At 34.2% G+C, this 24,077-nt stretch overlaps 1 protein-coding gene across 3 annotated transcripts in view; it reads right to left on the bottom strand.

Moving 5' to 3' along the window:
- The window catches only part of LOC149803364 (uncharacterized), a 63,414-nt gene that overhangs the window by 13,784 nt on the left and 25,553 nt on the right, over nucleotides 1-24,077 (bottom strand). For all 3 annotated transcript variants that reach the window (XM_089951379.1, XM_089951378.1, XM_089951380.1), the window contains exons 7-15: nucleotides 21,905-21,949; nucleotides 21,260-21,334; nucleotides 20,742-20,807; nucleotides 18,838-18,888; nucleotides 17,366-17,464; nucleotides 15,158-15,208; nucleotides 14,633-14,704; nucleotides 7,465-7,545; nucleotides 935-982 (exon numbers count right to left, since the gene is read on the bottom strand). In XM_089951379.1, coding sequence (XP_089807505.1) covers nucleotides 935-982; nucleotides 7,465-7,545; nucleotides 14,633-14,704; nucleotides 15,158-15,208; nucleotides 17,366-17,464; nucleotides 18,838-18,888; nucleotides 20,742-20,807; nucleotides 21,260-21,334; nucleotides 21,905-21,949 — 588 coding nt within the window. The remainder of the gene's footprint in view (nucleotides 1-934; nucleotides 983-7,464; nucleotides 7,546-14,632; nucleotides 14,705-15,157; nucleotides 15,209-17,365; nucleotides 17,465-18,837; nucleotides 18,889-20,741; nucleotides 20,808-21,259; nucleotides 21,335-21,904; nucleotides 21,950-24,077) is intronic.

The raw sequence follows: 24,077 nt of genomic DNA, 5'->3' as shown, positions 1-24,077 counted from the left end.
TGGGTGAATGAACTAAGTCAAACGTATCATTAGGCATATGAACATATGCATGTTAAATCGTTTACATTGAACGTATAAACAATATAATGAAAACTCAAGAAATAACAACTATACAGTATATACTGAACATAAGGGAGCATCCCAAAATAATAATATCTGACACAACGCTCTACACAACCGAACTTACGAGAAACTCTGCACTTACTTCGGTGTTGCGGTGAAATTACGTAAAAAAATGTAAGGAAAGCTATCGACTAAACGTGACTAATTCTTGTTAGTGAAACTTCTAAGCGGAAGCGATACGCAAAACGTTAGACTCTCTTGATGAAAGGAGCCACGATCTTAAACGGTAAAATCTCTTGGTGAAAGAGTCCGTGGTCTTTCTGTACAAGGCGGTTACATATATGATTGTCGATGAATCCACATTAACAATTTCTATACTGCTGATAAGCTGGGTTTAGTTCTATAATAGCTTGAATTTCGTCTTTTCTTCTTTTCTTTCATTATTAGAATTGTTGACTATTTTGCATCAACTGTTGTTTAACTACCACTACAACTACTAACAACAACAAGAATATAAATACAACTCGTCTGCAGCAGCAGTCGAAGTGAAAATAATTATCTTTGATATTGTGAACCGCATATAACATAAATTATGATGCAGTTACCTTGCCTGTACAAATATGAGCTTTTTTTCTTATTACGGACATGTGATACAAATTTTGAATGACTGTTGTCCTTTGATGTTCTGCTCAGTATTATGCTGTAATGAATTAGAACATTTGCACCCAAAATAAGCTGTCATGTCGGGATTACTGGCTTTTTAGAATAGGAATACCTTATGGGAATTGAACATATACATGTTTTGTTTTTTTTACAATTTCTGCACATATAGATATTGTTTTTATTAATTGATTTAGCTTCGAATACTTACGTCGGTAGTGTGTGTGGTAGTGTCTGCAATAATGTTGGTCTAAATTCGCTGAAATGAGAAATGTCAATGCAGGTTAGTATCGCATGATCAAGATGACGCACACTATCTGCATACGGTGGAGGAACTACTTGAAACTTCTCATCATATATTGTTTTCTTCTCATTATAAAAACAAGAGCTCTGAACAACTTTAAAATTACCAGTGATGTTAGATTTACAAATGTGATATCAGAATGCGTTTTGCACTTCCTTATCAATGGGATGAATCACACCTAATACTTCACACACAAATTCATTCTTGATTAAAATGATAGTTTGTGTTGTGCTTATGTAAGTATGTAAATAATGACACAAATTACAACCACGGTAACGGATAGAAAGTCAGAGGACAAAAAGTCACAATCTGAGTTATGTTAGTGATAATGTGCATACAGAACATAAAGTCTCACTCTGAATTTTCAAACATTTATGTCTGAAATATATATATATATATATATATATATATATATATATATATATATATATATATATATATATATATATATTTACTAAAATTATTATATTCTAATATTCTCAATTATTACGGGTTAAGCCTGTTATAACGCGATGCTCGGGGTCCAAAGAATAACTTTGCGATATAACCGGGATCACGTTAAACAAGTTCAAACAATTCCCATATATAAAATATGCATTGAACATTCAATTTCATCAGTTTGAACTAACATCTCGATCATATATCGTTTGTTTTGTTCGCCGGGTTTCAGTTGACATCAAATATACTTCCAAGTGAGGTCACCTTGCATTAAAAAGTGGGAGCTATGCTGTCATCGCGTTGTAAACAAAATCGTGTTATAAAACGAGTTTTACCTTTACTAGAAATGATCACATTGAAATGGTGGCTTCACATGAGAAGGATACTTGTTTAGCAACTGCAGGCAAGGGGTTACATTATTTGTCTCCCCCACGAGGCCTACCGTGGAGGAGACATATAATGTAACCCCGCTACTGGATTCCCTTGTTTCGGTTCAAAACCCAACGTTAATTCCTTTTCTCACCCAATAATTTCCTTTAAAGTAAAACAGAACTTCTCACTTGTAGAATATAGTTCATAGGAAACTGTTAATATACAGTGCATTAATACAAATATGTTAATTAGGACTGTGGCATGACCGTGTCATCCAAGGTACGGTTTTTTATGCGTGAGCCAAAAAACTAACAACATAAAACGTTGCGTAGTATTCATGTGTTCTCACATTTCATAAATGTTTCATTTTCATCAGTTCCAATTTAGAAAATTATATTGTAAATAATGGAACGATACTGGGCCCACATTTCTGTTGTAGTGTGAATGCTATTATTATAACGAAAAGTTACATGTAGCATTAGTGCCCATGCTTGGGGTATTCAGAGGTAATTATTGATCTGTGTCACTATCGTATATAACTCTTCTTTTCTTTGGAGGAGGTGAAACTGTTTGTGACATACTTGTGTTGTCTTTAATATTGATTGTAAAACTACCCCGGTGTATAAAAGATCCTCCGAATACGGACCATAGCGGATAAACATCTCCGAAACTTTCAAGTTCACGGATTCTTTGAAAATTTATTTTTCTGTCTAGGAAATATGGCAAGTGCTACAGTGAAATTTGCTTATGGATTAGTGTGTTGAAGGATTAATGATTCCTTCTGACTGGTAAATGCATTATTTTCATTAAATATTATAGGTATACTTTTGATTCAACTGGGGCACAGTGGATATGCTTAAAAAATTAGAATAAAGCATGTTTGATATAACACATTTCTAGCATTATCTAAGTTTTCTGTAGTTGTTAAGAGAGTTGGGAGGCTATGAAGTGTATAGGTCTATAGTCTGTGTGCATGGATCAGCGTTTTCTGTCATAGTTCATTTCACACAGCATTGAGAATTTTATCCTATCCTTAGCACAGTCAATATTCAGGTCAGCTTTAGCTTTGATTAATGACGCTGACCTGAAAATGTACTGAGCTAGGTCTGCATATAAGATAAAATTGACCAGCCACTACATGATTTCTGCATATGCGGTAGCCATGTGGATACGTTAGATTGTTTTACCAATCAACCAATGGCCAAAGGGGTATAGCTCACATACAAGTTATCACGGTAGAAGAACTGTTTCGACACTTATGTTGTGCTTTATTTCATCGGACTGAGAGAGAGAGAGAGAGAGAGAGAGAGAGAGAGAGGGAAGGACGGAGAAAGAATGAGAGAGAGAGAGAGAGCGTACAGGCCAGAGTCATCGTCCTCTAACAACACGAAGTACATCACCTCTGTGAGTGTGTTTGTGTGTGTGATTGTGACTTTTAATGTATTATTAACAATTTTGCAGTCATATCGCTATATGTTTGCAGTGTGGCAGTTTATCGTGATGTTTAGCATTGGGGTATCATGCCGCAGACATGTATCATGATGTCCCATGCAGTCACATTATTGTGACACCATGTCGACCAATCCTAACACTAACCTCTTATATTAATGCTGAGCGCGTAGCGACGCAGCCGTTGGTAGCATTTGCATTAGTCTTTGGTGTGATTTGGCTGGGGTTCGAACCGACGACCTCCCGCATCCAAGACGGACGATCTAACCACTAGTACCACCTTTGTTTCCACCTGTCGTATGAAGTGTACACACAGCAACTATTCAGGGTTACCCGCATATTAATAACGTATGTGAGGGATGGATAAGTGTACACCTTTGTAAGCTCATCGTTCCCAAGCCTATGTACCTGCCTAAACTTCCACCATAATCATATTAGTGCTACAAGATGCAGTTTGAAACCAAATTCATAAAGGAAGTAACACAATACTAGTTCTACTACAGAAGAGACTGCAACATTTGTGTACTGATCATATATCGGGCAGGAATGCCATTCCCGAATTTCTTTGTGGTGTTCATTTTAACATGCGACTGACAAGATACATTGCAATGCACCAACAATTATCTTACCAAGACTGTGTTAAAAATTTAAAACAAGTCATTAACGCTATTTTTGCATTAGCATCAATAGTTACAACAATGTGATTATTTTGTTAGTACTATGTATACACTTATTTTGTTATAAACTACAAAAAATACCTTGAAAATATTAAAATATCATACGTTCATACTATGTTTACTGTGTTAATATCTCAGTGAAGAAGGTGCAGTTAGTAAAATTGTGAAGCTCATATAAAAACATGCAACATCACAAAATTCAAAGTATGACTTTTTGTCCTGTGACTTTTTTGTCCTCTGTGTTTCTGTCTGTGACACTTTGTCCTATTACCGACAACCATAGAGCACATAGGTGTGCAATTATACAAATGTTCGTGCTTCTTTCTTGCCATAAAAGAGTTAAAGAGATCAATGTGTGCTTATTTTATTAATCCAACACTGGGTAAATGAATAAAAATAGATGTCCAACGGTTTTAGATGGTGTTTGTTGGTATTAGGACAATCAGGACCTGCCTCATGGAAAGATGAGCAAGTTGATTGCTTCGGTCCCTGTGCAATTTGGGTCCCCTCGCGCTCCAATGGACAAAATCATTAGGCATAGTACAGTAACCTCACCGGCCGTGCCCCGTTGTCAACGTGGTGCCTTGGGTCTCGCAATGACAGTCCCTTCAAGCACAGCAAAGGATCGCGTGTGTCAGGGATTGATTACGATAAATGTAAAACTAGTTTCTCATTAGCCTGAGCCTGATCCTTTATATGTCCATATATACATCTCCTCAAAACCAACTAATAATCACCAGTATGTTGACCTATCCAGTTGCCATCCGTAACATTGCATTCGGAACATCTCGTATAGTCAGGAGCAACGTATATATCTGCTCCGACGAAGAAACGATCCAAAAGAGATCGTAAGAGTTTTCTGAACTTAAGATGAACCGAGGCTACGACAAAGACTTGAATTTCCGAGGCAATACAAAGAGCAAGACAAATACTCCGCAATGATATACTAAAACTAAAGCGAAGGAGAAAGTCAATCATATACCATTTATCCAGACCTACCATCCAGACAACCCTAAAGTAGATATAAAAATGCATAAATAGTAGCCCATATTGGAATCTTATGACATACGAAATTTAATCCTCTCAAACAAAACAGTAGCAGCCTACTACAAAAGTAAACAACTCATATGCATCATAGCCAAAATGAAGCTAACGCAATCATAAGCCAAAAACCGCACTAGCAAATCTGATTCCTGTGGTGATTAAAGGTAAAGAAAACTGTCAATATATAACAGAAGCCACACATCTTCTAGCACAGCAATGAGCGAAACATTGACTATACATGATCCGGATAGAACGAACAAAACAGATAATGTATTTATCTGATCACAAGTAAGATATGGGACCATCATTATCGGGAAGAAACTCAAAACCTACACAAAAGAATCAATATTTGATAGGATGACAAAAGCAGCTTGACAGAAGTCGTTTACAGAACACTTCTCTTCCCCTGGCCGCACTTTAAGGGATGCAACACTAATTGGAATTGCTCACAACCCCAGCTCACAACCAGGAACGGAAAGAGATTTTACTGGATACGTCACTTTAGAACATTGAAATGAAGCAGACTATTTCAAGACGACTAGAGAGACACATACACGAAAAACTCATCCTCTTTTATAACCAGCACAAAAACATGTAAATATCTGTTAAACGTTTTGCTCATTAGACACTCTTTGATTACTATGAAAACAGTGAAATATGCCGGACATTGTTTACGTTTACATCAATTAACATGATAGGAACAAATGCTGATATGGCTCATCCGTTTGTAAGTCTATATGAAATGATTACAATACCATCAGTTAAGTTAAAGCCAACTAATCCAAATATAAATCGTTTTCAAGTCTTTATTCCAGTAGAAGTTATGTGCTTATTGTTTGTATGTCTCTGTTTTCTGTTTGCTGTTGAAAAGAATCAGAATTGAAATCACCCAGGCAAGTGAGAAACAAGTTTTCCACTTCTCATTGTCAGTTGTTTATTATATATATATATATATATATATATATATATATATATATATATATATATATATATATATATATATATATATATAGAGAGAGAGAGAGAGAGAGAGAGAGAGAGAGAGAGAGAGAGAGTATATTGATAACAAATCTCCCTTTTTATTAAAGTAATCGGGGCTTCCTTGATCTAGCCTGTATTGATGATTGATAAATACGTCGGAAAGTTGATCTGATCCATAGAAAGGAAGAGAGGAGAGAGAAAAAAAAAAGTAACAAAGGAAAATAACTCGATAGACATATAGAAAGATGCAACTTCAGTGTACTTAGTACATTTAAACTATAAGATAATCGTTTTTGCTACGGAACTAGCGATCGTTATGTGATTGTTAGATACATTAGCAATACAAATCAGTGAGTCAGCAGTAGCGTATTAATGGGGCGCCAAAAATGCTGATAAAATTGTTGTTACGAAAATGACAAACATTGTATGTTTGTACATTTATTACTCTTGAATCCCGACCTTCCAGCAAAGTACGTAAGGCATCCATATAACAAGACTTTGCACTCATTCTGCTTCCAGCGTGTTCTTCATGAACAAGACGCAAGCCTATCCATTGGCGCTGCCCCCCCCCCCCCCGACCACCACCAACACCCCGCTAATTCTCTTTCGCATCACATCGACATCGACTAAGAAGGATCCAGACATCGATCAATACTATCTCCTGGGTACAGTTAAAATAGACATCTATCTTCGTATCTGCGAGACAGCCACCAGGAATAAGATTAATGGAAGGAATAAAGAGGGGGTGGTATATTTTTGTAAACACATGCAGATGATGTTAATTTCACATTTTTAAATGGCAGTTCATAGAGGCATTTCCAAATATTGTAATGGCACTCCGAATCTATTTGACATTTGCTTATTTGATAGCAAGCTGTGAGAAAGAGAGAGAATATCTAGTTAAACATGTTTACTCTCGACCATGTGTCAGACAATCTTAATTTGGCAAAATTGTCAGTAGAAAAAGGTGTATGTTTTAAACTTGACTTCAATGGCGTCATTGACCAGTTTGGGGTGTTAAAAGCTCGGAAAACATATCTTCTTTGAAGTTGATGTGTAGACATGTATATAGTTTTGTCAACAAATAGTCCATAAATAAATCGATCTGTTAAATTTAAGGTTTCTGTACATGATTAACATTAATAATTTTAATAATTTTGAGGTCTTGCATACGATGGTGCCTGAATGTCTTGTGTGAATGATAGAATTTAAATATCAGTAAAAGCCACGAAATGACATTAAATTTCAGGAAATTTCCCGGGCCCCTCAGAGTGAGCTTAAACCCTTCCCCAAACCCCCTAGATGACCAGAGGGGTATTATCGTCTCCTAAGAACATCACCGGCTTCGGCCATTTAAGCCTCATATTCTGGCCCTTTAGGCCATCATCGTCTACTTGAGCGCCGTTTACGCCACTAGCACCTCGACGCCATTTATCCTTAGTACGTCAATGAGAGTCAGTTTAACAGTATACGTACGAAGATTGACTGGGTGTCGTCGTATATCAATGCCGGTGCAAGCGCAATGTCTTGTAGATTGTTGATCTTCTCTAAAGGTATCTGTAATTAAATATTAAATCAGTATACACCATGCATTCCTCGCTTGTATAAACGGAGAACGAAGTATAGGCAAATTCCTCAAGGGTCTTTGAGGTTATGCGCTAAATTGTTTATGAATATATAAAATACAGGATATTATCATATTAAACCTAGATATATCAATTTGTATCACTGACAATTACTTTCTTTTATCTATTCAGGGCCGGGTCAGGTCGGGTGTTGATAGGGGGAGGTGTTTACAAAATTGCAAAATGGCCCTGACTGGGCATCAAAGCAAATGTCTGTGTTCATATGCTCAATGTGTACATTATACCCAAGAAACGTGCGCAAGGATAAAATGATAGTCAAATTTCAAGTGACTGTATGTTGTGTGTCTAAGTTTTTTTTTGGGTGGGGATATCCAGAAACCCCGGACCCGCCAACCTATTTACAGAACTAGAATCTGGAGCATTGTCATAATTATATAATTTTTTCAGGGTAACCTCACATATTGTGAAGACTAATATTTATAATTCGGGTTATTTGTACCAGATGCATCCATGAGCTTTGTTATGTATATCTTTATTTCTTGCAAATCTTGGTACTGACGATAGATCAAGACGTGTTTTTTTTTCTACTGTTCTCGCACTTAAAATTAAATGAATTTTGTAACCTTGTTTGCAAGTTTGCAGACATGTTCAGCTAAGTACGACATTGCCATATTTGGGTCATATAAGAAATGTTAGAGCAGTCATTCGGCAATGACTATAACAATGCTCTTTCAATACTAATAAATGCAATTAATAACTGCCAATAAATATTTCTCACATAGAGTATCGTTATCGCATAAACTCATAAAGGGTAATCTCATGTTAATTTTTCCTTACCCTATAATGTCATAGAATAAAAGAACAGAAATAGCGTCCTGCTTTTCTGTCTTTTACCATCCTCATGTCCCATCTCCGTATTTCTCTCAATCCCTCCCACGTGCGCTCGTAATGTTAATGTTCTGTCTTTCTCTGTAGTGCAATGTTAATTCCTCTCTCTCTCTCAAAAATATCTACCACTTTCATCATTAAAAATAGTAATAATACTAATGCTAATACTATTAATAATACCAATACTAATACTAATAATAATGATAGCAATAATGTATTGTAGATTGTAGCCACCTTATCTTAATAGATTCATGTAAAGGTTACTTCTGATTGAACCAAACCACAGATAGTGGAGTTCCTTTACTTTGTTCTTTGGATAATTTTATATTCTGCGCACTTTGTTCAAAGTAATTATTCATGTAGCTATTTGAAAACGCACTGTGCGAGTGACGGTAAATATTACTGAATAAACCTTTGTTTTGACTTTTTATTCTTTGACGTAAAAACAAACACACTTACACGCGTACTCATCAATCATGATGAGGTAAAGGGATTTTGGATAGTGTCTATGGGGTATTGGATAATGTATATCGTGTAATGGATAGAATGTATTTGTAATTTCACCTTCGTTTACTCGATCACCGTTTGGTCTGATTGTAGGTGTGGGGATACTATACAACGTGTTTGGACTGTGTGCATGGTATGTTGGATGGTGTATGTGAAGTGATGGATAGCATTTTGAATGTCTTCTTTCTGCTAACCCTACCCATTTCTTCTGATAGGAAGTATAGGGGAACCTGTTTTGGATTGTGTTTATGAGGTATTGGATGGTATAGGTTATGAGATGAATAGGATGTTTGTGAATTTGTCTCTTCATTTACATACTACTACTTTCTTCAGATAGTAGATGTGGGTTTCAAAGTACCACATAAAGCGTTTTGGATAGTGTATATAGTGTATTGGATTGTGGAATTGATGTGTTAGATAGTATGTGTGTGATATTTCATCATTTTTTTACACAATACCACTTTCATCTGATAGCTGGTGTGGGATTACATGCGCTACACAAGACGAATTTTATACTGTGTATGTGGTGTTGGGTTGTATAGGTATATTTGGATACTACATTTATGCGATTTCATCACCTTCTTTTACACTATCCCCTTTTTCTGATAGTTGGTGTGGGATTTTAGGCACTTAAAGGGGCATTTGAGTTTTGTTTATCGGATACTGAATGCTACAGATAGTATGCTGGATAGTATGTTTGAGATTTCATCTCCTTCTTATCAATTGTATCATTTTTGTCTGATAGTACGTGAAGATTTGTAGACACTGCAAAATACATTTTGGATTGTGTGTCATGAGTGTTGGATGGTATAGGTGGTGTGATGAATAGTATGCTTTTTGCGAGTTCTTCTTCTTTCTGTAAACCCTATCCTTTTCTTCTGATAGTAAGTGTGGGAACCCTAAACAAGGTGTTTTGGATTGTGTATATTGGGTATTGGATTGTATATGTGATGCGATGGATATATTATGTTTGTGCCATTCAAGATCATCATTTTACGTAATACCCCTATCATCTGACAGTTGGTGTGAGACTTAAGGATGTTATGTATATTTTCTTTACTTTATTTTGGATTTAATCTAATTGTTTGTTTGTAAGTTTTAATTATTTTATTCTATTATATGTTATTATAAAATAATTATATTTACTGGATTTGACAGTGTCCAGAAACGTAATTCAGTTACGAAAGAAACTAATAATATAATCATTGTATCTAATGCTGACCTAGTTCCTGACCTTGATTCAGAACCAGTGATAGTTTTTAAAATTCTTTCTCAGAGTAAGTTTCATAAAAGGGCATCGAGGACATACTTTGAGTACGTGACAAATAACATGCAGTAATTGGATCAAAGTTTGGTTTTTCCAGATAATTGACCCACATCCGGGCGTCTGTTTTGCTTTGTAGCTAGATTGATTAGTGGTGTTTGAGAAAGAATAGTCATTGGTGCATTAACACTTGAGAAGTTAAAGCGTTTTAAGTTGTGACCAGTCTTTGGGCTAATTATTTTATTTTTCTTCAAATTATTTGGATCCAAGAGATTATTTTCCCCTGGAAATATTTGTGCTCCAAAATGGATTTTTGGACTAAGACAGTTATCGAAATTTACATAGGTTTCAAAAACTGGAATATTATTTTCTGTGATTCAACAAAGAACTATTGACACATCAGTATGACGCTGTCAGCAGTATACGTCATTGACTTCCATTTTGGATTTCATCGGGTCTCGAACTCAGATTCATTAGGACTTTTTAATAAAAGGACTCCAATCGTTTAATTGTTGGATTAATGTTGGATTTGATTCGTAAAAGCGTGTTATTTTTCTAATTTTTAACTTGTTTAGGGAAAAATATTATTTGTTAAGTTTTATAAAGCTTGTTGTCTTTACCTTTTCTTCCTACGTTTTGAAAGAGCCTAACACGTAAGAACGCACTTCACAGAACATTTTGGATTGTGCGTATGTGATGTTGGACGGTATAGGTGATATGATGAATAGTATATTTGTGAGATTTTATCCCTTCATTTACTCACTACCATATTCTTCTGATGGTAAGTGAAGGATTTTAGACACTACACATTACGTTTTCTGTTGTGTATATGGAATGTGGAATGATATAGCTAGTGTGATGCATAGTCTATTAATGCGATTGCATCTCCTTCTTTTGCACAATACCCCAAACTTCTGATAGTTGTTGTGGGATTTTAGGCACAACACAAAGAATTTCGGAGCGTGTATGGGATGATAGATGGTATAGATCATGTTATGGATAATATGGTTGTGAGATTTGGTTCCTCGTTTACAAAACGTGTTGGATTGTGTGTTTGCGGTGTTGGTTGGTACAGGTGGTGTGATGGATAGCATATTTGTGAGATATAGTCCTTTCATTTATACTCTACCCTTTTATTCTGATAGTATAGATTTTAGGCACTACAGAAAGAATGTTATACTGTGTACAGGATGATAGATGTATGGATCATGTGATGGATAATATGGTTGTCAGCTTTGGTTCCTCGTTTACACTACTCCTTTTTCTGATAGAAAGAGTTGATTTTTAAATACTTAACAAAACGTGTTGAATTGTACGTTGGTATATTTGTGAGATTTAGAGTGCAGTGATGCATGAGAAACAATAACTTTAGACAAACCGCCAATTAACATCCCAGTCAGACTCTTATAGCTAGTCATAAAGCTCAATAAATGTGATATTAATGAAGAAAACTACCTCCAAATCAATGAAACTGCAATGGATACAAAAATGGCCCCTTCATCAGTTAATAGTATTATGGGAGGTCTAGAGGGTCATCGATGAAACGTTGACCACACCAGTGAATACGTTTCATCAATGATATATAAATGCAGTGGCAAAATAGAAGAGAAAATTTGCATGATTGCACTTCAAAAGGCAACAACTTCCATCATTCAATAAAATTCACGGCAGAAGCCTCCAACTCAAACCACGTTTTCCTGGACACAACAACCAGGCTGATAGAAAATAAACTCCATATAGACATCTACTGAAAACCGAATGATAAATACCAGTACCGTCTCCCAACCAGTTGTCATCCAAAACACTGCATTCGGAACATCCCATATAACCAGGCACCGAGGCAATCTGATCCGATGATAAAACATTCCAAAAACGATCTGAAGAGTTATCTCAATATTTGACTAACGGAGGCTATGATAAAAAAATGATAGCGGAGGCAACTCAATGGTCTAACGAACCGCCAAAGACCTACTAAAACAGAGACTGAAAAGGTTGATCGTATACTATTTATACTGACCTACCATCCAGAAAAAACCCAAAGTATGTAAAATTAGCCGGAAACGCTGGCCTATTGTGGAATCATGTGACACACAAGTTAATTCTTCTGAACAAACCACCAGTAGCCTACCGGAGACCAAAAACCTCAAAGACATCCTAGTCAGGGAGAAGCTTACGCCAATCACAAACCATGACCACACTAGTAAATATGGCGATGAAAGGTGCAGAACCTTTTAACATATGATAGAGACTAGCACTTTTTGTAGCATGTTATATACGTCTCATTCAGTCTGTGGGAGAAACTGAAAGTTTACACAAACGGATCAATCTTCAGAATCTGTCTGGATGACAAAAAATGCTATACAGTAGTCATTTGGCAGGACACTTCTTTTCCTGTGGTCACACTTTCAGTGATGAAACACTTATTGCAATAGCTCACAATCTCAACTTGAGATCCGAAACCAGGAAACTAATCGTACTGGATATGCCGGCTTAGAACATTGAACCCAAGCGGTTTAAACCAAGAAGATTAGAAAAAGACAGCCATGGAAAAATAAAATTATCTTTTGCAGCTGACACATTTTCTCGTAAATAATTCTCTAAACTTTCTTAATAGCCTATAATGATTACTATAACAATGAAATTTCTGGATATAATTTGCGCTTATGGCCCATCGATTTCTAGTTCAATGCAACTATTTTAGAGCATCAGCAACAAATTTGAATAAACTAGTTGAAACATAATGCAGTTAAAGATTTAATTCCTGTATAAAATGCCATGTAAAGTTTTGCAAACATAACCGTTTTTGTTTTTATGTTGTTGTTGTGGGGTTTAACGCCATTTTTCAGCACACGATAGGCTATGTATGGCGGCCAGTATTAATGGTGGAGGAAGAACCCGGGAAAACCCAGGGAAGAACCACCGACCCACGAGAAGCTACTGGCAAGCTTTCTCACATACCCACAGTGGTCGAATCCGAGACTCGAACCCACGTAGACAGAGGTGAGATGGCAGTGATCCGTAACGGAGAGCGCTTTAGACCACTCGGCCACTCGGGGCCCCCTTTTTCTGTTTTTATGTGTTTGTCTTGTCTATGATCTGTATTTGCCTTTGAAAAAGACTCATTAAAGAGTCGAATGCACCCAGGCTAGTTAGATACTAATTTCGTACTGTTTGTTGAGTATATATATATATATATATATATATATATATATATATATATATATATATATATATATATATATATATATATATATATATATATATATATATATATATATATATATATGCTTGGATTCTTCAGTGTGTCATTAGTGACGGCCGAGAGGTTAAATGTCTGGGTTAATGTTAGAAGTTGGATCTAAAGTTACTTCTTATATGGCTTTTTAATATCTTAAGAGTAGTACCCGTTCTTCAATATTGGTATATACTTATTCATTTCATTAAAAAAACATTCTTCAACCAAGTCTGATTTCTCAATTCCCGTCTTCTATTACATTCCAACCAGCTGTACGGAACAAGAAATATATCAATTTGCTACGGTCAGATTTTGATTCCATCAGAATAAAAAGAGCAAAGTAAGTATTATCAATGATATTTAAATAGGTGGAGGTGTGTTGGTATAGGCTGCTAATTGTTTGAGATATTCCTGAAAATGTTACCTCTTGGTCTCTTATCCGTTGACTTTGCAACATGCTACATAAGGCCATTATTTAGACAGTAATATTTAGCACCAAAATAAAAATGTAATATGATACGTTTTACTTTGTAAGACTAAGTAAGAATGGCGATAATGAACACGAATCACGTAGTTTTTGGTCTTTCTTGTCCTGTCTGGAAACATTTCAATAGCAACATAACATCTGCACAGCTGACTTTTCTGTTAATTAATGTGCTATATTTGAGTTGCATATATGCGAAACACAAACAATACATGTACACATACGCATATAAATTTAAAGTATCAGATATATATATTTTCTATTTGGCAACATTTCCATTTTTAACAAAATGGACTTAGAAGCCGTAAACTTGTAAAAGTTGTTACCGGATAAATGCCAATATATGCTTCGATTGACATCAATGCAAACTAATTATGTCTTTGGCTTTGCTAATCGAGACATAAAATTTTCATTTATTTAAATGACAAGTAACATTACTTCTATTAATATTGACCTTGTTTCATGAACATAATACTCGTTTATGGCGAGAGATTTGTTAAGAAAATCACTGACTTAAGTTTGACAACAGCGAAGTATTGCACTATTCAATGTTGGGATCTAACTTCAGGACTTTGAGGTACACATCCATAAACGTGAATAATGGTGTGTTTCATAGTGGACTAAATAATGAATTCTAATAACTGTTGAATGTTTGATGCTATATTATGAACGAGTCTTACAGCTCATGTAGTCCAGGACTTTCTGTAGACATTGTACATTTTCCCTGTGGATGACTGCAAGGTAACTCCACACTGCAATCAAATCAAACTCTTAGAAAACGTCATAAATGTAAGTTCAAATAACTGCTGAGAATGAGGATATATATATATATATATATATATATATATATATATATATATATATATATATATATATATATTGTGGTAAAAAGTAGCGATCAGAATAACTTTCAAATGTCACCCACAATAAAGGATGTCTGGCAAAATGCTTTCCTGTCTATTGCAGTACATAGAACCGACCACACGTATAATTAAATATTTATATTGTGGAAACGATGCTAAATATTATTGGTATTTGTTGGCATGGTATTATTGTTATTTATATCTCAGAATAGGATATTCATTCGTTTGAAATAATTTTATCTCATTGAAGAAACGAACACGATCGCATTATACAGATGCACCGTCTGCGTAGCCATGTTCACCTTTTAGAACAAGAAGAGATGTATTTAACTCATAACTTACTGTTGTTTACACTAACGCACAGCTCTGGATGTAAACCCAAATTATAAAGATCTGTAAAGATATCAAAGTGTATTTCATTGGAGCACTTGCACAATACATTCAATATCAACTATAAATCACGATTCGGAACGCCAGATGAGTAAAGAAATAAATACCGTTATTTTGTCAGTCCACGTAAGTTATGTAGTCTTTGAAGCAATTTTGGACAATAACCGTGCTAAAGGTTACAGAAGGGCCCTTGTTTAGATCTTATGATAGTGTGCTACGATATGTATTGAAAATCAACATAATATTTTCTGCTTAAATTTTTGCGGAATCTTAGGCATTAGAGCGTTTAAGTGTGAACCACAAATGATATATAGCATTATTTGAATTTGCTCTGAACATGTAATTACAGGTTATTGCAGTTTCATGGAAATATATAAACAAGTTGTTTTCGGATTATTACTACATGACCTTTGGGAGTGAATTATTCATCCGAGAAAACGAGTTCATATTTTCCCATACGAAAGCATTAATCTTTTTATTGTATACTCATTTTTCAATTCAACATAAGGCTTAATTTAAAAAAATACCCTACAAGAAATAAAGTATTTGAATATATGCTATATTAAAAAATTAATACACAAACCTAGATTCATCAATACACAATAACAATATTAATGCGTATATAGCCAGCCACCTTTGAACTTCATCGCGCGCCCGACATTAGTTACAATAAGAATTGTCGTCTTGGTCTACTTAAAATTTAAATTTAGAGTCATGCTGTGAACGGATGCTTTTGCATCAACTTTTCCATTTGGTCTGGAATGGATGAATTTACTTTGGATGTTAATCCAGCTCAATTCAGCTGTTTGGATTATGATGGACTGGATGTTTTGGGTCAATTTACTGCAGTAAAGAGATTGGATTTCAGCTGGAAGTGTACTCAGAATCCCAATGCAGTTACAGAGTTATCAGGTTTTGCAAGACATGTCATTCGGATTTGCAGACCCAACTAGCAATGTACATTTTTATGCAATTCATGATGCAAAAATATAATTATAATTATTACCATTATTATTATTATCAGATATAGAAGACATGTTTATGCCCTATCAATTGTTACTCGCTGCTGGAGGTATCCCATCTATGACCTGAACCATAAAGCGTGTCTTCTATAGTAACCTAACATTATATCAAAATAGTTTCACGGGGAAACTTGCAAAGCACCCCATTTAGCCAGCGGAAATTTTATTTTTGCGTCGTATTGGCTTATTGGCTCTGAGGCTCTTAGTTTCCTAACAAAACCTTCGGTTGCATTTTTTCTCGAATTTAGTATTTTGACATACTTGTAAAATGATACGTCTTTGATAGATATGCGATAGCCCTTCGCCTCATTAAGCTATTCTGTGCTATATTTTATAGACCCTAGAGAATCTTGCTGATACTCTGAACCATTCTATTTGCGAAATGATGTGAATATTTCTCCTAATTAACCGTTTCAATGACCAGATTTGTTTTCTTCATTACTGCGTCTCTCATGTTTGTTGCTGACATTGTGAATATCACGTTCATTCGTGTGCTTGTTTGAAAGTGTCGTTTCTGACTCAGTGAACTTGTCTACATCGTTAACTTTTTCATCCTTTATCACATATACTTTCAGATAGACGAAACGGCTTGTTTAGTTAATTCACAACCAAATCTACCCAACCAAAACCTAAAGCGCCTGCTACATGAGTGTACATGGCTTGTTTAGAAAGTCGTTCATAACACACCATCACTCATGTAGTGCACGTGCATGCAATATCAAGGTGTTTAGTATCGTAATATACTGCTTGATTCTGACATTGTAAAGTTGACGGAGACAACAATGAGCATATAATAATAGTCATACTCGTATGGGTATTCTAAACCAACTTTACCATAATTTATTTTGTTTCGTCTGATAATATTAGAAGTCAGCACGTTTGGACTCCCAATATTTTATGATTTAAATATGACAAGTTGTATAGTGCAATAATGTTTTCATTCTAGAAATATTTGTTTCTGATCTTCATTTTCCTTTGTAGAGTATGTGCAAGATAAAAAGCAGGAACTAGTCGGTAAACTGTAATACACATATATGATTCGTTTCCGAACATTGATATTTACACTCTTATATTCCTTTAAGTATATTCGTAATATGCGCTGAAAGTACAAACTAAATATAAACTTATTATCACGTACACTTATATGAATGGTATTGTAAGCAATAGTCCGACGGGAGAGAGACTGAAGGTGTAATACTCGCTGTAACTGTAAATGTTCCTTGTTGCAAACCGGATCCTAAAAACGAAAACAAATATCACATGATACATTATTGTTTATTGAATAAATTCTATATAAAAAGTTCATTCAACCTCTTATTGTATCCTCTGAAAGAAAATATATATGGTGAGTTAAGTACTATACATCCCTACGGAAGATGACACATTTGGATTTGGTAACAACATAAAGTTACATTTAAACAAAACAGAATTAGGGACGAGCTGTCATTTACGTACAGACACGTGTTCCAGGAAAGTACTGTGTAACGATTGTAAAGTTCAAGCACGCACTTGTTTCCATTGTTGAGTTAATAAACATATTTAGTTCTTAATTATGTAATTAAAATCAATTTCGTAACGAATTCATGTTTTCATATTGTATATAGCTTTAGTTAGTTATTAGCAAATGTGATGAAATGCTATTAATCGATGTGTGTATGATAAAACTATATAGACATGTAGGTAATTAGCTTTACTTTCATTTTAGCTTTACATTATTCCTGCAAAGTAGATTCCTTTAGGTGATGTAGATTTTGATCAAAATGATCCTTGTCACATTGGGAACAGTTTGACTATTTATAATATTCAAACATGGTCAACAAATGTATTTTCTACATTTTGGGTATTGGTTATAAATTGTGAAGTTCACTTTTCTGTGTGTAAACAAGTTTTCATAATAAATGAAGTTCTTAATACAAGCTTAAACGTTAATGATTGAAGCGGTTATCTTTAGCACCTTCTTGATTCCACTGATTATGTAGGGCTGACAAAGAAGATCGTCTAGATCTCGACAACTTGCAGAATATTGTCGCAGTTGAATAAAAGCTGTGCTAAATATACAACTAGAACTTTTAAACGATAAACATGGGATCTTTCCATTGAAGCAGTATGCAAAAATAACACAAATAACGAATATTTCTTTTTAAAAAAAATAAAAAAAACATTGGATATGACTAAGAGCAACCGTTTAAATTGCAGAACGTTGGATAACTAAAAGTTGCAAACACATTAAAACTAAATGCACTGAACAGGAGTATCATGTGGATGAAACAAAGTGAAAAGTCAATGCTTGATAGTTATCAATCAAAATTACATTTCTACCAATAAAAGCGAAACGCTTTGTTGAAATTACAGGTAAAGGAAAATAGAATTCAAATACTCTTTTTGCTGACCAAAAGCACAACTTGGCAGAGAGAAGAACCAGGATTGAATTCTCCTCCCATTTCAAATTAGAACATTTATAATCACATATTTGAAAGATCTGCATATGGATATATTTATATTTACTTTAATAATTCTAGAAAGCAGAATATATAATATCATTCTTAATAAAAATAAACTATGCATTCGCATTCGCATGAAAAATGGAGAAAACTCCATGTTATTAATTACCTGTGTTTATAGTATGACAGGAACAGTCATTCGGCAGTCTGCTAAATTTATCTAAAATATATTACATAATTTATCAAGCAAAAGTGACAGCAAACAGGAAATATAGCTTGGAAAAATAAGCCGTTTGAATATAGAACGAGACAGCGGTGGGAGGGAGGAAGAGAAAGCAGCAACTAGTCAATTAAAAGACATCATACTTAAATAAAAAGATGTATGTTTTAATGAGATAAGACTCCGATAACGATATTAGTCAAACGAAATGCCAGACAGAAAAACAGTAATGACATCGTTATTTTTATATACTTTTATACAAGCAATCTTTACCAAATGTAATACGGTATTTCAATTGAAATTGCATAAGGAGCAGAAAAACAAAAAATTCAGCTTTAAGTTTTGTAATCAACAAAACCGTATTTACTCAGTTATAAGTTAAGTCCAACTGCCAACAACATAGACTTTGATATGCCGTGGAGTAATACGCCTGCAGATCATAGTTGATATGATGTATTCTACTGAATACGTCTAAAAAAACCTACATAGATCCATCATTACCAGTGCATTATTGGATGGCAGATCTGAGTCTGTGCAGTTTGAGGATGAATTTGACTTACAAGGTGTTATGTATATCTATAATGTGTTCTTAATTGTTTTGTCCGTGACTGAGGGTAGTGGATGGAGTTTCTGAAAGCTGGACGTTGTTGTCATTCTTGTAAGTAGAAAACAAGATATTTACTTGATTTAAGTTCAAGGCCTTACCTTATTTACGGGGGCCCCAAGTAGCCAAGTGGTCTAAAGCGCTCTCCGTTACGGATCACTGTCATCTCACCTCTGTCTGGGTGGGTTCGAATCTCGGGCTCGGCCAATGTGGATATGTGAGAAAGCTTGCCGGGAGCTTCTGGTTGGTCGGTGGTTCTTTCCGGGGATTTCCCGGCCTCTTCCTCCACCATTAATACTGGCCTCCATGTATAGCATATTTTGTGCTCAAAAATGGCGTTAAACCCTAAGGCAACAACAAGAACAACAACAACCTTTTTTACGAGTTCGTGAGATTTTCCATTGGAATTCAGAGCATTCAATTCATATGTCAAATGTGTATTTGTTTAGATTGAGACACTGGTAAACAAATAATTCATTCCTTTCATGAGATCAATATGTGGATTCCATTTTTTTCCCAGGGATTTATAGGTCTGTTAAGGTAAAATTCTAGAAGAATTATTTTAAACATTGATTGGAATTACTAACCGGGGCATGATTTTTTATCGATTATTGTGAATTCATTCAAAGTCAGTCTGGATTGCATCATGTGTTTATCAAGACATTCAAGACCACTGGTGCATCAGGACATACAAGACTATTGAATTTCATTTGGAACATTCTAATCTGTTGTACTTGTGATATGACATTTGATATTATTTTGAACCTAATCCCCAGTACTGTAAGCGTCTTTTTAATTTTGACTGTATATTCTAGGAAAATGAAGTGCTGCTGAATTTTATTTATTTATTTTTTTCTTTTCATTTCGTTCTATGAGATAGTTGTAGACCTAGAGTGGTAACATCGTTAACACTCTTGGTTTCTCAGAATGCACAAAGAACTTAAGTGTAAGGGCATAACCAGGTAAACACTAAACAAAAACGAAAATTGATGTTGTATATCTGTTAAGATTGTCTTGTTGATACTTACATTATTAAGTTCAAATTACTCTGGAAGATTGTGTAGCTAATTTGATACCAGTAAAACACATTTCTGATTTTGCACAGAAATGTTCCACAACTATAGTTGCTGGCTATCTTAATCTGAGAAATTAGCGCGTCATACAACTATCGTATTTATCTTATGGCAAAGAAGTTTCAAGAAAAAGGCATTTTAGTGTTACTTCATAACCAAATATTAACAATGATTACCTACGATATGTAGAACAATGTCCAGTCTGCAATTATCTGAATTGACACCAGCAAGTAAATTCCATACTGAAATAATACGACAATTAAAAAAGACAGTTTGAAAGTTTTATCCCTGTACAAACAATACAAGCAGATGTATATTTATTTATTACTGAATATACATGTACCTTTAGACAACTAAAATGTAGTCAAAAGTGTATGTATGTATACGTGAATTTTTTACAAGAGGAGAATAAAATGCAATGTACATAAATAACTCTAGATTTTGTCCTAAGCAGTTTTGTTCAATAATTGTTTCTTTAATATAATTAAGTGATTCATCTTCTCTCTCTCTCTCTCTCTCTCTCTCTCTCTCTATATATATATATATATATATATATATATATATATATATATATATATATATATATATATATATATATATATGTGTATACACACACATACATACATACATACATGTGTTTATATGTTTATTAAATTATATTGTATTATATTTTAGTCAGTGCTATTTTTCTTACCAGTGTGATGGCTTTGACATCGTGGCTGTGTTTCATTAATGGGGTGTTTACTGTAGAAATAACTCTTGAACAGTTCTACAGGAAAGAAATTAAGCAAAATGCAAACAGTTACTCACAGTAAAACTATTACCAATCTCTCCATCTATTTTCAGATGATTCATCTATGTGTAATAACATTTGCATCAATCTACATATCTATCTAATATATATATATTACGCGTGTGCGTACACAAATTCATACAGATATATGTTAAAGTGGTATACATGCATACATACATACATACATACATACATACTTCTTTTTTTTTGTTTAAAAATAATTTCCTCCGTTTTCATCGATTGGAGATTGAAAAATGAAAGGTATTCTGAAAGGAAAGGTTCATTTCTTTGACCACAATTTTAGTGCCAATGAGACTCAGATTTAAAGATCGTTTTTCAATTAGTTTCTCTTTTTATGAACAATATTTAAAAAGCCAGTGATGCGATTTGTTGATAAACGTTTTTATCTCGGAGAAACTCTTTGATGTTTGATTCAAGATATTTAGTTAATGCTTCAATATCAGAAATGAAAAGTATGAAATACTTCGGCGTTGAAGTCCCGATTCTTGGCCGGGACCATTGTATGTATTAACGAAACTAACTTACGCTCATAGGGATCGTACCAACATTGGTGAATATTATCAGCGAGATCTGGAAGGGGTAAAGAACATATTTTGATGCTAATGAAAGACCAAAGAGATAGACATTGAAATTAACAAATTATGAGAGAGAAATTACATAAGCAAAATCAAATCTGTGACACATCGTTATAAAAGTTAAAATTATAACCAAACAAAATTTCATTTCATAATTTGACATCAACAATAGTTTCATTTAAAGGCTGAAAGGAACTTTCTTTCTAGTTAATGCGAGTAGGTAAATTTCATTTTTATGGAAGAAAACGAAAACTAAATACCCAATGGTGATCAAACAAAAATGAAACATGTAGAAGGTAGATGGGCAATATGAGTTATACGTTCATTTTCCTTTACACAATACAAGAAGTAAACCTGTAATAGAAACAAGCGCGTGGAAAGCAATCCAAACATTGGCTGACATTCGACCATCAGGCCCTAATTCATGAAGAGAATGTATTTTATTTTCACACAAATTAACTGCATAGTTTGGCTTAGAAATTGAGAAATATTAGGTATTAACATATCATCCCGCTTTAATTATTATTACCTAAATAACTTCTCCCAGAGTTATTTGTATTTCTAAATTATTTGTTTTTATTGCATCAATTTTTAAATATACGTCATTAATAATAACGCTGATTTACTTTATTGCATGTAAAGTTGACTATACGCAATAATAATGATTTGCTTTAAAGGTTGACAAATTGGGATAATTTTTCTATATGTTATAACAAACAATTATGAAGCGTTCCAAAATTTACATTACATTGCTGATGAAAACTAATTTAGGCATTTCTTTGTAGTAAGATGATTGATTGAAGAAAACAAAGTTTTCGAGCACAAAATAAGTAGGCTGGAACTTTGAGAAAATTTTGTTTACATTGTTTGTCAGTTATTATGAGTATATTATTCGAGGAATACTAAAATCTCTAATAAAAATTGCAACCAAGAATATAAAATATATTCGAAAGTCACAATCTGAGTTAACTGTACTTTTTCCAACTTGTATATTCCCATCTCTTGTTGTGGTAGCAGAAGAAAAAGAGCACATTTTGTGCTATTTTAGAACATTTGCTACCAACTCTAGCAGTAGTGTGAAAATGTTCCAAGGAACCAACGAGACCTAGACAGGCACTCTTGTAAATTCCTAGCACACAGCGAGTTTGTTCCAGAGTAACCACTCTTGCTTGAAAGAAACAAATAGAAAACATTCTAATATATTGACTGAATATTTAGTAGAGTGCAAATAAATATAAGAATTGGGGAGCTTGTCCTAATGATAATTTTGAATTTTGGATAGAATATTTAAGAAAACTTTGTGTTTTGAAATTTCAATTCCCAATTTTTTGAAATGTTTAGCGAACTCGGCAAGCTTTTACTAAAATGTCATCCAAAGTGGAAATTATTCTTTCAAATCCTACTCAGGAACAATTGGAGCTTTTCAAAAAAGATGAATTGATTCAACTTGCCAGAAAATACGATATTTCTGTGGTAATGGCGTCCTTAACGAAACAGGAAATAAGAAATATTTTGGTTCAGTATTTGGTAAAAAGAATGTTTTGGATAAAAGTGTTATGGTTTCGATCAGTAAATCTGTATCAGACTCTAACATAGAAGTAAAGGAATTAGAATTAAAATACAGGATGCAATCGGAGAAAGAGAAAGAACAAATGTAATTGGAGAAAGCAAAAGAACAAATGTTATTACAAAAAGAACAAATAAAGTTGCAAGTTGAGAAAGAGGAGAAAGAGAGAGAGAGAGACAATAAAGAGAGAAAGATAAACAGATGCAAATGTAATTAGATCATGAAGAAAGACAGAAAGAAAGACAAATGCAGTTACAAAAAAGAACAAATACATTCATATCGAACGGTTCTATATCACTCTTGGGTGATTCGGCCAATCCTATCCCTATTAAAATTATAAGGGATACAGGAGCTTCTCAAAATCTTTTATTGTCGTTACTTTGCCTTTTTCTGAGAAGTGTTCTTCTAATGAAAGTGTTCTTATTCAGGGAGTGAAGTGCGGATTTTGTTAATGTTCCTATCCATTGTATAAATTTGTCATCAAACTTAGTCTCAGGACCCGTAACAGTCGGCACAGTCTCTGTTTTACCGTTGAAGGTATTCATTTATTACTAGA

The sequence above is a fragment of the Sinohyriopsis cumingii genome, chromosome 3, assembly GCF_028554795.1.
Source record: "Sinohyriopsis cumingii isolate HCF-2022 chromosome 3, ASM2855479v2, whole genome shotgun sequence".
In the NCBI taxonomy this organism is placed as follows: Eukaryota; Metazoa; Mollusca; class Bivalvia; order Unionida; family Unionidae; genus Sinohyriopsis; species Sinohyriopsis cumingii.
The sequence above is the reverse complement of the archived record's forward strand: the minus strand, read 5'-3'. Positions and strand labels throughout refer to the sequence as shown.